Source organism: Lepidochelys kempii, chromosome 3 (assembly GCF_965140285.1).
Source record: "Lepidochelys kempii isolate rLepKem1 chromosome 3, rLepKem1.hap1, whole genome shotgun sequence".
In the NCBI taxonomy this organism is placed as follows: Eukaryota; Metazoa; Chordata; order Testudines; family Cheloniidae; genus Lepidochelys; species Lepidochelys kempii.
Genome location: NC_136382.1, coordinates 122,031,193 through 122,044,869, shown reverse-complemented (window position 1 = coordinate 122,044,869; position 13,677 = coordinate 122,031,193). Strand labels below are relative to the sequence as shown.

At 42.6% G+C, this 13,677-nt stretch overlaps 1 protein-coding gene across 3 annotated transcripts in view; it reads left to right on the top strand.

Annotated features, from left to right (window-relative positions):
• The first annotated feature begins 2,334 nt into the window (after positions 1-2,334).
• WTAP (WT1 associated protein) overlaps positions 2,335-13,677 on the top strand; it is a 36,350-nt gene continuing 25,007 nt past the window's right edge. For 2 of the 3 annotated variants that reach the window (XM_073337821.2, XM_073337826.2), the window contains exons 1-3: positions 2,676-2,876; positions 13,495-13,530; positions 13,622-13,677. In XM_073337821.2, coding sequence (XP_073193922.1) covers positions 13,501-13,530; positions 13,622-13,677 — 86 coding nt within the window. In that variant the 5' untranslated portion in view covers positions 2,676-2,876; positions 13,495-13,500. Of the gene's footprint in view, positions 2,510-2,675; positions 2,877-13,494; positions 13,531-13,621 lie in introns of those variants that run through there. The other variant, XM_073337822.2, reaches the window with a different exon arrangement.

Sequence of the window (13,677 nt, the reverse complement as noted above, 5' to 3'; positions counted from 1 at the left end):
ATTGAACTCACAACCCTGGGTTTAGCAGGCCAATGCTCAAACCACTGAGCTATCCCTCCCTCCAGATCCATACTTGCCTCAGCCACCTATCACATATGAAAGTCTCAGCCTGATCCTGAAACCAGGTGAAGCTAGGCATTCTCATACTACCTTTAAAAAACAACAGCAACAAGAAAGATTTTCTTCTTTTACCTATTGTAGAAACGCCCAACAGATGCACAAACTGAGGTGCAAGATGGGCAATATGTACCAATGACAGATTTAAAGTTCAACATCTCAAAACTCATCAGAGCCTGATAGGAGTTTTATATCATTAGAGAAGAGGTTTTCCAATGAGATAAACAGTATTTACTTCTAGCCCTGGAAATCCTGAGATGTTTGATGTTTAAAATTGTGATTTATACATGGAAAAACCATTTTAGGTAATTTATGTATGGAATATAAATTACCTAAAATAATTGTCCATTATTATTTTAAAGTGGGAAATCTTCCCTTTTCCACTGTATAAATCTCCCACTTCTTGTCCTAATTGCTTTAAATATAAATGCCCAGTTTTGTAGGGTCTGAGCAGTCCCACTGTATGATCAAATATGTAAGTGTTCCACTTATATCAATGTTTATATTACAAACTAGTCTGATAAAATAGCAGCCCTCTTAGACTTTGGATATGTTATCAATTAATACAAAATGCAAGAACTTGAAATACACATCTGCAAGGTTGGGGGTGAGAGTGGGAGGTGGGCCCCCGGGAGTCACCTCACAAGTCGAGAACCAGTGTTGAACCGGATTGGCCCTGTCAACACTGGTTCTCCACTTGTGAGGTAACTCCCTTCTCTTCATGTGTCATTATATAATGCCTGCATCTGTAATTTTCACTCCATGCATCTGAAGTGGTTTTTTACCCACAAAAGCTTGCGCCCAAATAAATCTGTTAGTCTTTAAGGTGCCACCGGACTCCTTGTTGTTTAAGTAAAAATAGCATCTTCTTATTCAACAGATCCATTTTCTGTATATATTTCACAATCAGACCTGCCCTCTAGTGACAAATACATTTGTACTGCTGTTTAGTCCTTCTAGTGCTAGAGAGCTCAGCTAACATAGCTGAGAGAGAATGGACTAGATGGATTCAGGTTTCAGAGTAACAGCCGTGTTAGTCTGTATTCGCAAAAAGAAAAGGAGTACTTGTGGCACCTTAGAGACTAACCGATTTATTTGAGCATAAGCTTTCGTGAGCTACAGCTGAAGTGAGCTGTAGCTCACGAAAGCTTATGCTCAAATAAATCGGTTAGTCTCTAAGGTGCCACAAGTACTCCTTTTCTTTTTAGATGGATTCCGTTATTCCTTGTGCATCATTGCTAGAATTGCTTACAGAGTTCTAATCAGTTATACCTACACAACCCAGTTGCATAGGTGTAACAGAGGGCCTAATTTGACCCAAAATACCATACTTTATTATTTGTTGAGTTAGTAGGGAGGGAACATTTCTGTCAGCTGAATATCTTTAAGCTAGAAATAATGGATAGTACATAAAGAGCACCACAAAATGAAACGTAGACAGTAGCTGTCCAAACTCAAACTTTGCTTTAAGGCCAACATTAGGCAATTTTTTCTACATTTTAAAATTAGCAGAAATATTTTTATTCTTTTGAACATTAATAGGATATAAACATTTCCTTGCAGTTTACTGTCTGAAGACTGAACATTGTACTAGACAACTGAAACTGACTAGTCTAATTTTCATTATCCACGCTGAGAAAAAAGCAAAAAGTAAACAATATAAAAGGTGAAAATAAAAATTACATTTTTAAACATCCTTTTAGTTTAATAAGCTGGCTCGTAGCAACAAGTGAATTTGCTTCTCACGGTGCTTTATCTTTTTGGTGACCCTTTAATAGGCAACACCAAGGGCGCCTCCAAATCCGAAGGACGGTTCGGGGAGGGGGGGGGGGGGCTCCAAAAATGCGCATGGTCGCAGTGAGACTTGGTGGGTAACATGGCCTTTTATTGGACCGATTTCTGTTGGTGAGAGAGCCATGGAGCGCACTCTGGGTTCGCCATGCATTGGCCATACTATTTGCTCTGCCCTGAGGGAGGGTGGAGATGAGGCCGGGGAGCTGCCGGCGGATGGGTTTCGAGCCTGCCTCAGGACCGGGCTGTCAGCGGGTAACGTGGGGATGACCCCGCGCTGGGCTCGAGGCCAACAGGGCCGCGTCCTCTCGCGGAGTAGAGAGGTTGACTTTCTCTGCTTCCGCCCGAAGCCTCATTTCAGCAGGGGGTATCCCTCCGCGTCTTCCCCCCCCGCCTCCTCCTCCGCAGCAGCTGTCCGGCTGCCCCATGCGATGTCCGTTCAACTGTCAGGTTAACCGCCCCGCCACATACCAGGCGAGACGCCGTGGGAAGGCGGCGGCTCCAGGCCGGGAGCCCGCAGGGAGGAGGAAAGGCGCTTGGGAAGTAGTTCCGGTGAGGAGCCGGAGGAGGGAAGTTACCGTCGCGCCGCCGCCGCCGCCGGGTGAGTAAGAGCGGCGCGGGACAGGGGCCACCGCCGGCGTGTCGCGCTGCTACTGCAGCAGCAGCTGCTCCTCCCGCTCCCTGCGCCCGGCGGGCTCTGCGGGCGGGCGGCCGCGGCTCCTCCCAGGGGCGGGCTGGGGGCGGGGCGGCCGCACTCGCGTTTCCTCCTTCGGCGCCATTTTGTAGCGCAGAGAATCCGCAAATAAAGAGCGGGCGGCAGCGCGGGGTGGGGGAGGTGGTGACCGCTGAGGCCCCGGGTCTGGGCGCTGAGGCGGGTGCGGAAGGTGCCGCCCTTGATGTGACAGGCCCGGCCCGGCCCAGGCAGTCGGTGCGCGGGGACAGCGAGGCCTCCGCGCCGTAAGCAGGAGGTGAGTAGCCGAGCAGCCGCCCCTTCTCCCGGGGTGCCGCCGCTGCCGTCTCCTCCATCTCCCTCTCCTCCGCTCGGGATGCGCCCGCTGGAGCGGGGCCGGTGCGCACCGGGCACCAGGGTGTCCCTGTCCCGCTGCTTTTGAGGCTGGGGGCTCCGGGCCGGGCGGCTCCGGCCGTTACCTACGGGGGCAGGGCAGAAGCACCTAGAGCCATTTTGTGTGAGGCGCAGGCCAGAGCCCGGCTGGGTGCGTGAGTCAGGGCCGGGCCCCGGGGGCGCCCATTGTGCCCACCCGCCGCCTGGGGAGGCCCCGTTTTCTCTTGTAGGCTGCGGCGACAGCGGCCAGGACGGGTTGGGCGGAGCCCGGGCCCGCGGGATTAGGAGCCATTCGGGGGCTCTGCTCCCCCCTTCCACCGGCAATGAGCCGTAGCCCCGCCGCAGGGAGCGGCCTGTGCGCTCCGCTGTCAAATGGCCCTTCTTGCTGCGGGGGCGGCTGCTGCGGCCTGGCTGGGGCCGTGCGGGAGAGGTGAACGATTTCCAGTGGCTTGTTCAGCGTGGCGGAAGGGTCCGCTGGTAGAGCTGCAGCGCACTTAGGTGCCCGTCCCGCGGCGGCTGCTGCACATGCTTAGCTTTACGCTCCGTGCGGGTTTCCGGGAAGGCAGTGGGACTAGTCACCGTGCCTAAAGTTAGGTATGTGTAGAAATCTTTGTAGAGCCGGGGCCTTGTTTTGCATTTTTGCTTGTTTTTGTTTTGGAGACGCTGATACCTGTAGTGGTGGTTTCTACGCAGACTGTAATATAAAAAATTAGCTGCCAGGTATTTTTTAAAAAAAAGCCCGTAAAGCAATGTTATAACTAGAACAATTGAAATTAACTGCATCATTTCATCCCTGTATCTAATATTTTATGTCCCTTTACAATATGTCATCAATACCGTAGTATGTTAAGTGGCATGTGAGATAAAATAGAACATTATGATCCTCAAGCATGAGCCTTTTAGTTCATGTGTCAAATATGGCAAAGTAATGTCTGCTATAATCAGCTTATAATAAGTTAAGAATTTACATAGAAATTTTAAATAAAAACCCATCCTGTGTTCCAACTGTGTGTGTTAATGTGTTAGTATAGGTGAAATACTAATGTACGTTTGATATTACTGAGAGCAAAAGTAAAAGGCTGGAAACTTGACAAGCTACCATTTGTCACCAGAATGAATTTTTGGGTTAAGATGCACATTTTTTTAGTATGATAATGAATAAATTATACCATGTATAAACAGTGAATTTGTGTTTATTTCAATAGGACGTATTGAAGATTACTCTTTAAAAGAATTCTTGTTTGTTCTTGTAGAAAATAGCACATTGTCATGCTCTTACAGAAAATTACAATAACCTTAGCAGTGAGCTTGATCATTCTTTCAGTTGAGAGCCAACTGAGGGGAAGCATCTTTAGCTATTGCACAATATTTAAAGGTTTCAGAGTAGTAGCCGTGTTAGTCTGTATTTCCAAAAAGAAAAGGAGTATTGTGGCACCTTAGAGACTAACCAATTTATTTGAGCATAAGCTCATCCGATGAAGTGAGCTGTAGCTCACGAAAGCTTATGCTCAAATAAATTGTTTAGTCTCTAAGGTGCCACAATACTCTTTTTCTTTTTGACAATATTTAAAGTTGCTTATTCTTTGTGCTTTGCTTTTTAAAAAAAAAAACTTATTTTTTAGTAAACGTATTCTATGTACTGTGGTCAGCATCTTGGAGATGGTGGTCCATTAACATGTTTTCTTACCCATCTTACTATTGGCATGTTAATGACATTTAAAATGAAAATTGATAAAATAACAAACAAGACCCCTTGGGTCTTGAGCTTGCAAATAATTAAGCATGCAATAACTTTGAGTACCTCATGCTTAAGTGTTTATAGGATTGTTGCTTTACTGATTTATTTTATTTTTCCTTTTCCCATATCCAGGTGTGTATATATACTGATAAAACAATAAGCAATATAAAACAGCCAGTCAACATTCAAAGACCTAAAACAATTTAGGTTGGCTTTTAACTCTCCTTCATGCTGCTGTAGATGTGTCAGTAGTTTTGAGGAAGTTACTTAATGTGTCTCAATGTTGACTACCGGGGTGGTGTTATCAATCTGCTCTGTGTAGCTAAACCTCTCAAGTTTAAATTGCTAAGATACTGTGAAGTCTTGCTGATGCAGAAAGTCTGCCATGTTTCAGTAATAGGGTGTAGTGTTTATATAATGTACAAAAAAACTATTAAGAGGAAGTTATCTATTTAGGTTGCAAAGTCAACCCCTAAGTTAAGAAATGCCAGACTTGCATGAGCAACTGTAACATGAATTCTGACCCTTGTGCATCCATCCTGTGCACTGAATAATATTAATCCAGGAGGTGTGGGGGGGAATACACACTATCAGATTAAAGATTATATCATTATGCATATGCGGGGGTGGGTGGGAATTAAGATTGTACAGGAAACTTACATCTGATATTTCCTAACGTTTGAGCCACATGGCTTTGCAACCAATTAACTGTTTTACTGTAGAGTTTTAATATAATTTTATAGTTCTTAAAGGAAAAAAAGTGTTAAGATTATACATATAGCATCATTAGCATGATTTGAACTCTGAACCTTCATTGCCTCAGGACTCGTACTACAGTAGGAGAAATAACTTGGTAGATTAACTTCTGGTAGCTTTTGCTGGGGTGCAGGCAACCTGGCCTGTTTCTGATCGGTACAATGCCCCTAAAGCCTTGTGCTTGGTCCAGACAGAGATGGTTGTAGGAATGGAGCCCAGCTGTGCTCCCACCACTGCTTTTGCAGCTCCAAGGTGTTTCTGCTGCTGCAGCTTTGGCACAGCACCTAGGACCTGTTTTAGAATGTTTACATTTTGTTGTTTTGGCATGCTGCCAAAATTTCATCAGGCAAACAAGTAGCATATGGGAAAGAGCTGTCTAACATTGTAACTTCTCATGCATTTCATGGGACAGGCAAAAGGCACATCCCTATCTCCAAGGCTTTCGCCTTGCTGAATTTCAGACATGCCAAACAATGCAGGTGTTAGAATCACTTACAAAAATAAGTGAGCCTTTTATTATGAAGAGTGGTAGACAGCCTAAACATAGGGGGCCACTACTGGTTCCATCCTATGATGTAGAACAACTTGTGATGTTTTTGGATGACAGCATATGGAGCAAAAGTGATTAGTAAGACTGAGTATTTCCATTATGATCCCATTTTCAGTTGCTTAGCTCTTTCCAAAATTTTCATCTATTGAAATTTCATCTCGGAGCATGATTTCTGCCCACAAATGGGTTGTTTTAGAAAGTTTGAGCAAAAAGACTTTGGTGGCTTTTCAAAAAGGGGGACGGGGGGTGGGCGGGCCTGGCAGCAAATGCTTCCCTTTTAAAAAGTTTGAATAGCTGTATCTCCACTTGTTCCGAGGTAAAGTGTCTTTATTTAACCAGGCTGAGAGGTTGAAAATTGCACTTCGTACATGCACTGTACTTCAGGTGCAACTTTTAAGTACTTTTTGCCACTGTTCTGTGCATGGCTAACATACCAGTGTGGTGTATGTACATTGATGGAGCCCTCTTTCATTGAGCGAGTATAGCTTTGCACATCTGAAAACAGTATTTTCCCAATGCAGTTTAAAAACATGAAAAAACTTTAAGCCCTTGCCTTACTAGGCTCATCTAGAATGTTTTGCAGGGTTTAGCTTATATGTTTGGCTTAAAAAAAAATCATTTAAAAATTACATCTAAGAGTATTATGCTTGCAAACGGTGAATAAAATCAGTTTTTAAATTTTGATTTTTTTAATTTAAATTAAGTACAGGCTATTTAAAAATACCTGTTTAACATAAAATTAGAAATTGACCACCTCTATTAAGACCTAAACTTTCTATACTCTATTAATCACTTAAACTAAGTACAGAACTTTAACAGCGTGTCAGGTTGTAAAGAAAATCACTGACCTAGTGAAAGTCAATAGCTAAGCACCTCGAACCAGAGTTTGATGAAATGCTAAACCAACTTGTGACATCTATAGCCTCTTCTGCAGAGACAATATTCTGTTCATTTCCGTTTATTCAACTAGTTCAGTTTAATGACTAGCTCATTGAAAGTTAAGAAACCAATTGGGATTGGAAAAACATTTTCCTCTTCCAATCTATGCATAAAACGTAGGTGTGAGGATGAGATGATGATCTGCTAGTTCTAACATCTTGAATGATGTGGTGATCAGAAACAATCAGTTCACTAACTATATATATGCTTCCTTTGCTTTATAAATCAGTTTTAAATGCAAAAAATATTTTGAGGTGCTAAATAAATAAATTTTAAGAATTTAATGGAAAAAATTTAAAATGCTCTCTGTGCATTTTGATTTTTGGATTTCTATCGAAATAGAGCTTGACCGATCACAGGAAAAATTAAGCACCTAGTAAATAAATGCATCACTCATCATTTTCTAACATAAGTAAAAATTAAGAATTTGAATAAATGTTAGTGAAGCTATATAATTGCTTAAATGTGTATGGATCGTGTGTCCTAGTTAGCAAAGTGCCAAATTTAGCATAAAGGCTATATTTAGTTGCAAATCAACATGTTTTAATAGTTACCAGTCAAGGAGAATCAACCTTTCTTTAGGAAAATAACTGAAGTACAAATAATGACAGGTTTCAGAGTAGCAGCCATGTTAGTGTGTATCTGCAAAAAGAACAGGGGTACTTGTGGCACCTTAGAGACTAACAAATTTATTTGAGCATAAGCTTTCATGGGCTACAGCCCACTTCATTCACTTTACAAATGTAAAACATGATTAAAATCAATGACTTACATCAAGGTTTCATGCTTGTTTTAAATCATGATTAAAATTGGTGATTTTAAATCAATCCACCCTGCTTGAAAATAAAGCACTTGCAAACGAGGTAATACCAAAGTTAAGGTTTTCTGCTTGTGGGTATACATCACACCATGGTCTTAAAATAGTTTCTCAAATTCTATATTACTACACTTCTGAATACACCTTACATTACAAAGATTGGAGGGCTGTGCTGGATACTCATTGTATGTTAATGATTTTTGAGGAGTCTGGCACTTCAATGATTTAAAAAAGCCACATCTGTTTAAGGTGTGGAAGTGTATACTGTAATTCAAGAAAGTGTAATCTTACCTAATTACTGAATTGTGACACATGCACAACAGAGCAGAATTTAGGCTGTGAAGGCACCCTAAACTTTGGTGGTAACCATGCAACCTCCAGTGTTCTAAGTTGCTATAGTATACTTTCCATCCATCCAAAACCTTACCTTATTTCTGTACTCTTAAGAGAAGTCTCCAGCATTCTTTGCCATCTTCACATCCCCTACAACATGGTCAGTAACACTCCCAAAGTTATTCACTTCCGTCACGAATAGAGGCAAAAAGCAGTATGCATCCCAGGTTATCAAACTTTGATTTGAAGGCAAAACATTAATAGTGATCTCTGCAGTGTGAAAGTAGAACAACATTACATAGGTGTGATCTGGGACATATATTCTTGATATTATGTGTCGGAGTTAAGGTTTAATTGGGAGTGTTTAATTGGCCAAATAAGGCATTTGAACACCTAAAGAAACTCACATTAAGTCCATTAAAAATAAACTAGTATTAGCTTCTGACACCCACTGTAGAAAAACTTGATGACAAACAGAAAATTCCTTCATGACCTTTTTCTTAAATGTTCTGATTATACTGTATTTTTGAAGAGTTTCATTTCTGATAATCAGTGCAGATTTTTGGCAGTTGTGTACCATACATTCATTTTATTAGGAAGTGCACTTTCTGTATTTGAATTATTTGTCCTAAAAAAGTGTGGAATGGAAGGAGAGAAGAAGCTTCATAATACTTAATTAAGCCTCCCAAAATTAAAGTGCTACTGTGATGTAGCTGTGCCAATGCAGCATCTTAAGCATAGACTTGCCCTTGATGATCTTTTTGTCTTTTCTGAGTGTAAGTGTTCTTTATTGCTCTTAACATACTGATAAGTCTGGTCCTGAGGACAGCTGAGAAGGCTGTTGCTTCTACCTCTTGCGGCTTGGCTACACTTGCATGTTAGAGTGCATTAAAGCAGCCCTGGGAGCCCTAACTCCTGAGGTGTCCACACTGGCAACGCATGTAGAGTGCCTGGAGTCTGCAGCTGGAGCGTTCCTGGTAATCCACCTCCAGGAGCAGCATAAAGCTTGCTGTGCCCCAGCTGAAATGCCCGGGCATCAGTATGGACAAGTTGTTGCATTACAGTGCTGTGATTGGCCTCTGGAAACGTCCCATAATCCCCCTGAAATCAAGTGGCCACTCTTCTCATTGTTTTGAAATTGGTTGCAGGCATGCAGATATCCCCTTTCAAAGCTCCATTTCTGACAGCCGGCATGCTCATCTGCTCCAGGACTAAGCAAACCATTAGTGTGGAATGCCGCTGTTGTGAGCGGGTGAGAAGGGAGTCTGCTGCTGTCTGAACTTACGAGACAGCATGCTGACACACTCAGCCCCCCAAAACACTTTCCCCCCCATACACACAACATTCCCTGTCACACTCCACCCCCGCCCCATTTGAAAAGCACGTTGCAGCCACTTGCACACTGGGATAGCTACCAAAATGCACTGCTCTTTGTGGCATTGCAAGAGCTGCTAATGTGGCCATGCCAGTGCGCTTGCAGCTGACAGTGTAAACCCATGGCAGCGTTTTCCCTGTTGCGGTCTCCAAAGGCTGGTTTAACTCCCAGTGTTCTACATCTGCAAGTGTAGCCAAGTCCTTAGATGGAAACTAATCATTGGTACCTCTCTGTGTGTGGTAAAAAAAACAAAACACCCCAAACTGTCAAAATCCAAGTGGCTCTTGTCATAAGCTATGCCTATGCTAGGTGTGTTACCTATGTAGGTATACCAATATACTACACTGGCAGAGCTCTCCTGGTGTGGATTATAGTGGTAAAGATGCGTTCCATAGTTTGTTCTCTGGGCTTGTCTACACAGTGCATTAGTGAGTACCAATGGGGGTGTAAATTCTTGTGTGCAGCAGTGTGTCGTGAACTGTGCTGGTGCACACTAAAAGTTCCCAAACTGGCGTTGCCATAATACTGTTTTAAACTCTTTACTATGTGTCAGCAAGGTTGCACGCAGTATGTGACATGCTGCTGCACATAAGAATTTACACTTGGCTGATGTGCACTAATGCACTGTGTAGACAAGCCCTCTACTGGTATAGCTTGATCTACTGGGAAAAGTAGAGTTCAGCCACGTAGGGATCATGTCTCAATACCCTGGACCAGTGGTTCTCAACCCACAGGCCGCTTATGGCCCAATCAGCATACAGCTGCAGCCCATGTGACATCCTCAGGGCCATACAGGGAGTATATATAGTGTGTGGATACAGCCCACATAACACAGAGAGCTGTATTTTTGGCCTACAATGGTAAATAGGTTGAGAACTGCCTAGACTGACATAGCTATTTCAACAGAAGTCTAGTACAGACATAGCCATTGACTATTTCATAATAGAATAGAGCCCATTTTAATGAATACCAGATTATAGGACAATGTTAAAACACTTCCAGTGTTATAAAAAATGCAAGATGAAGCAGTGTATCGTAAGGATTACAGAAACTGGATGCCTGAGATTCACGTGGGGCAAGTGGTTTCATGACCCTCTTGCCTTACCCGTTCAGCTCTAAAACTTTTAAAAGGCACATTGTTATCTGTGAAAACTAAACTGTGCACCTGAAATGAGCTTTTCTAGATAGAAATTCCCTTTACTTCCCACCCTCTGCACTTAAAACAACAATACATAGTAAGAAATAAAAGTAAAATCTGATGAACACTTTCTGGGAACAAAGCAGTTTTTTTTAGTAAAACTCAGGTGTCTATTAGATCAGTCTTGCAAAACCAATTAGCCAAAATATGGCTTCTTTTTCTCTGCATCTGTAGTATAATGGACAAGTTAATGATACTTACTGAATGCAGTCTTTAAAAGTTTCCCTGGGAAAACACAATTGTTGCATGATTATTATTCCCTTTTTATTAAACACTCTTGGGGAATGTTTTTCTGTTGCTGCCCTTTAACTATGGTCTTTGAGAACAGAATCTCAGTGTTTGGAAAAGGAGTTCTTGCACTCCACTTCTTTATTGAAAAACAAAACAAAAAACCCGCCAGAGTGTGAGTAGAGCTGCGTCCAACTGCATAGCAGCTTCCCTGCTTCACAAATGCTTTTCTGGTGGCTATACTACTTTCCCTTCCATCTAAATCACAGCAGGTTTCTAGTTTTGAAGCTTTCCTTCAGAGGGAGGAGGGGATCAGTCTCTTTTGTTGTTTAAAAGACTTATTTGGCCTGTGGAAAGCTGGAGTTCCCCTCCCCCCCTCTTTCCCTGCGCTGCCCCCTGGTTAGAATTGGTTAAAATTTCAGCCTATTAAGACTCGGGCTTTGTCAAAAATAAAAATCATGGGAAGTACTTAGGTTATTTAATGTTGAAGTGTTGCAGAGAGGTTCAAGCATAACGGACTGGGGTATCCTAGTTAAAGAAACTAATTTTACTAATTTTTCAATTTATCCTCCAACCATGTTTGTGTATTCATAAACTACTTCCCCCGAGTTGAGTCAGCGTGGAATTAGTTTAAAAGTGTTAGACCCGCTTTGTTTCAAATCAATTTGTGGGAGAAAAGCCACTATCCGCCACTTTCTAAACATGCTAAATGTTACTCGGGAGCTACTTCAGTGTTCCTTAAATGCAGCCACCAGGGGCTCTTCATGCGGCTATAGCCTCCTGGATCGTGAGTGGGCTGGGGGAGAGGGGGACAAAACAGCAGCCCTTCCCCTGGCACTGTCAGCAGGGGTTGGGCCCTGCCCTCCCTCTGGAGCCACAAACACCTGAGAAGCAGCCAGCCAGTGTGAGTACCCCATCTTCCTGGGGGCAGTAGGGCGTGGGCTTCTGGCTTTCAGCTTCAGCCCTGGGAGGAAGGCAGTGGGCTCCGTCCCCTGGCCACAGAGTTTCAGGTCTCAGTCACATGGCGGCAGGTGCTGGCCCTGGCCCACCCCTCCATCACTTCTGGTCCCTGCTGCGTCCTCCAGCCCTGCACTTTGGTGGTGCGACTGCAGGCCTCTGGTTCCCAGGCTCCAGCCGCAGGCTCACCCGCCACCCCATTTCCCCAAGCACCTGCTGCCTCCCTCAGACCCTTATTAATCTCTTCCCCCATCGCCCCTCACTGCTGTACTGCCTCCCTACCCGCCTCCCCATCTCAGTGCTTAATTTGTCCCCTGGCTTGTTAGGGCTGAATAAGTCTGTTGTGAAAAGTGATATTTGTATGTTTGTTAACATCACTTGTCCCTGCCTCCCAGGTAGCTAGCAAGTCTGCTGCTGAGAAAAGTGATATTAACAAACATACAAATATCACTTTTCACAGAAGTAGATTAACTAGCAAGTCTTAAAAAGAAAAGGCAACCCCCCAAATAAACAACAAAAATCAAGAACATGCAAGGCACCTTTTTTGTTTCTATTCTGTTTAGTTCCCATAAATAGAAACTGTACTTTTTTTTGAGTCTGCAAAAAAAACCTAAATTGCAGTGAATTGGACATGCATATTTGACAATTTTTCCTAAAATTGTAACTAACTTTAGGAAAAACAAATTGGCCACCAGCAAGAGTTGGTGGCTGCACTCTGAGGCCACCAAAATTTTTGTTGTGAGAAACCCTGTATAACTAGATTGGCAGTCCACTGCTGCAATGGTAAATCAGTCACTCACAGGCCAAAGAAATTAATGTTGTGCATAACTGAAAATGTAAAAGACCTGAAACTGCTATCACTGCTGTTTATGACCTTGTACTGAGTTCCTCTATCTCTTCTTAAACACTGTAACCAACCAAAAAGTTTAAAGTAAGTGATCCTTTATTTTGGTGGTGTTTTTCCATTGCCTTTTATGGTATTTGACCCTTTCCCATTAGGTTTTGTTATGTGTGTCATTACACCTGTTGCTACAAGGCATGACCCTTTAGAGCGAGAGACTTCTTCTGAGGACTTTGTTTCATAAACATTGGTATCCTAAATATTGGTAGCCGTACTACAGAATAAAGTTGCAAACTGTCTCACTAGGAGAATAAACTGTACATATGTATGGCAGAAATGAGTTAACTGGATGAGTTCTCTGGAAGTTATTGCCAGGGTTAATAGCAAAATTATAGATGTTTGTTTAAATATGTAAGTCTGTAGAGTTTTCCTACTACACTTGTGAAAATAGAAATGAGAACACTTAAAATTGAAGATTGTCTTAACAGGCCATTCTTTTGTTAGTCACAGCAAAAATACTATTGATACTGGTATTAATGTTATCACCAAAATAAAACGTTACTTGGAAGTTCTACCTCCTGATGTTTGTGCTGGAAGAGTGAATAGCATGGCTTGTTATCAAACAGATGTTGTGTACTTCAGCATCTGACCTCGCTGATGTGTGGTTATTGTGGTGTGGGTTTTTTTTTTGTTTTTTTTAATTAAGGATGGGAATGCAAAGATGGGCTAACTTTCTGAACTCAGTAACTGGACCAAATCAGACTGACTAAGGTTTGTTTTTTCTTCCTCAGTTCACAATGACTAATGAAGAACCTCTCCCAAAGAAGGTAAGTTTGAAATTTTTCCCCATTTTTCCTTGTTTTGTTGGTAGCAGAGACAAACAGTTAAATTGTTTTGTTTGTTTTTTTTACTTTGTAGGTTCGCCTTAGTGAAACAGACTTTAAGGTTTTGGCTAGAGATGAACTGATCCTAAG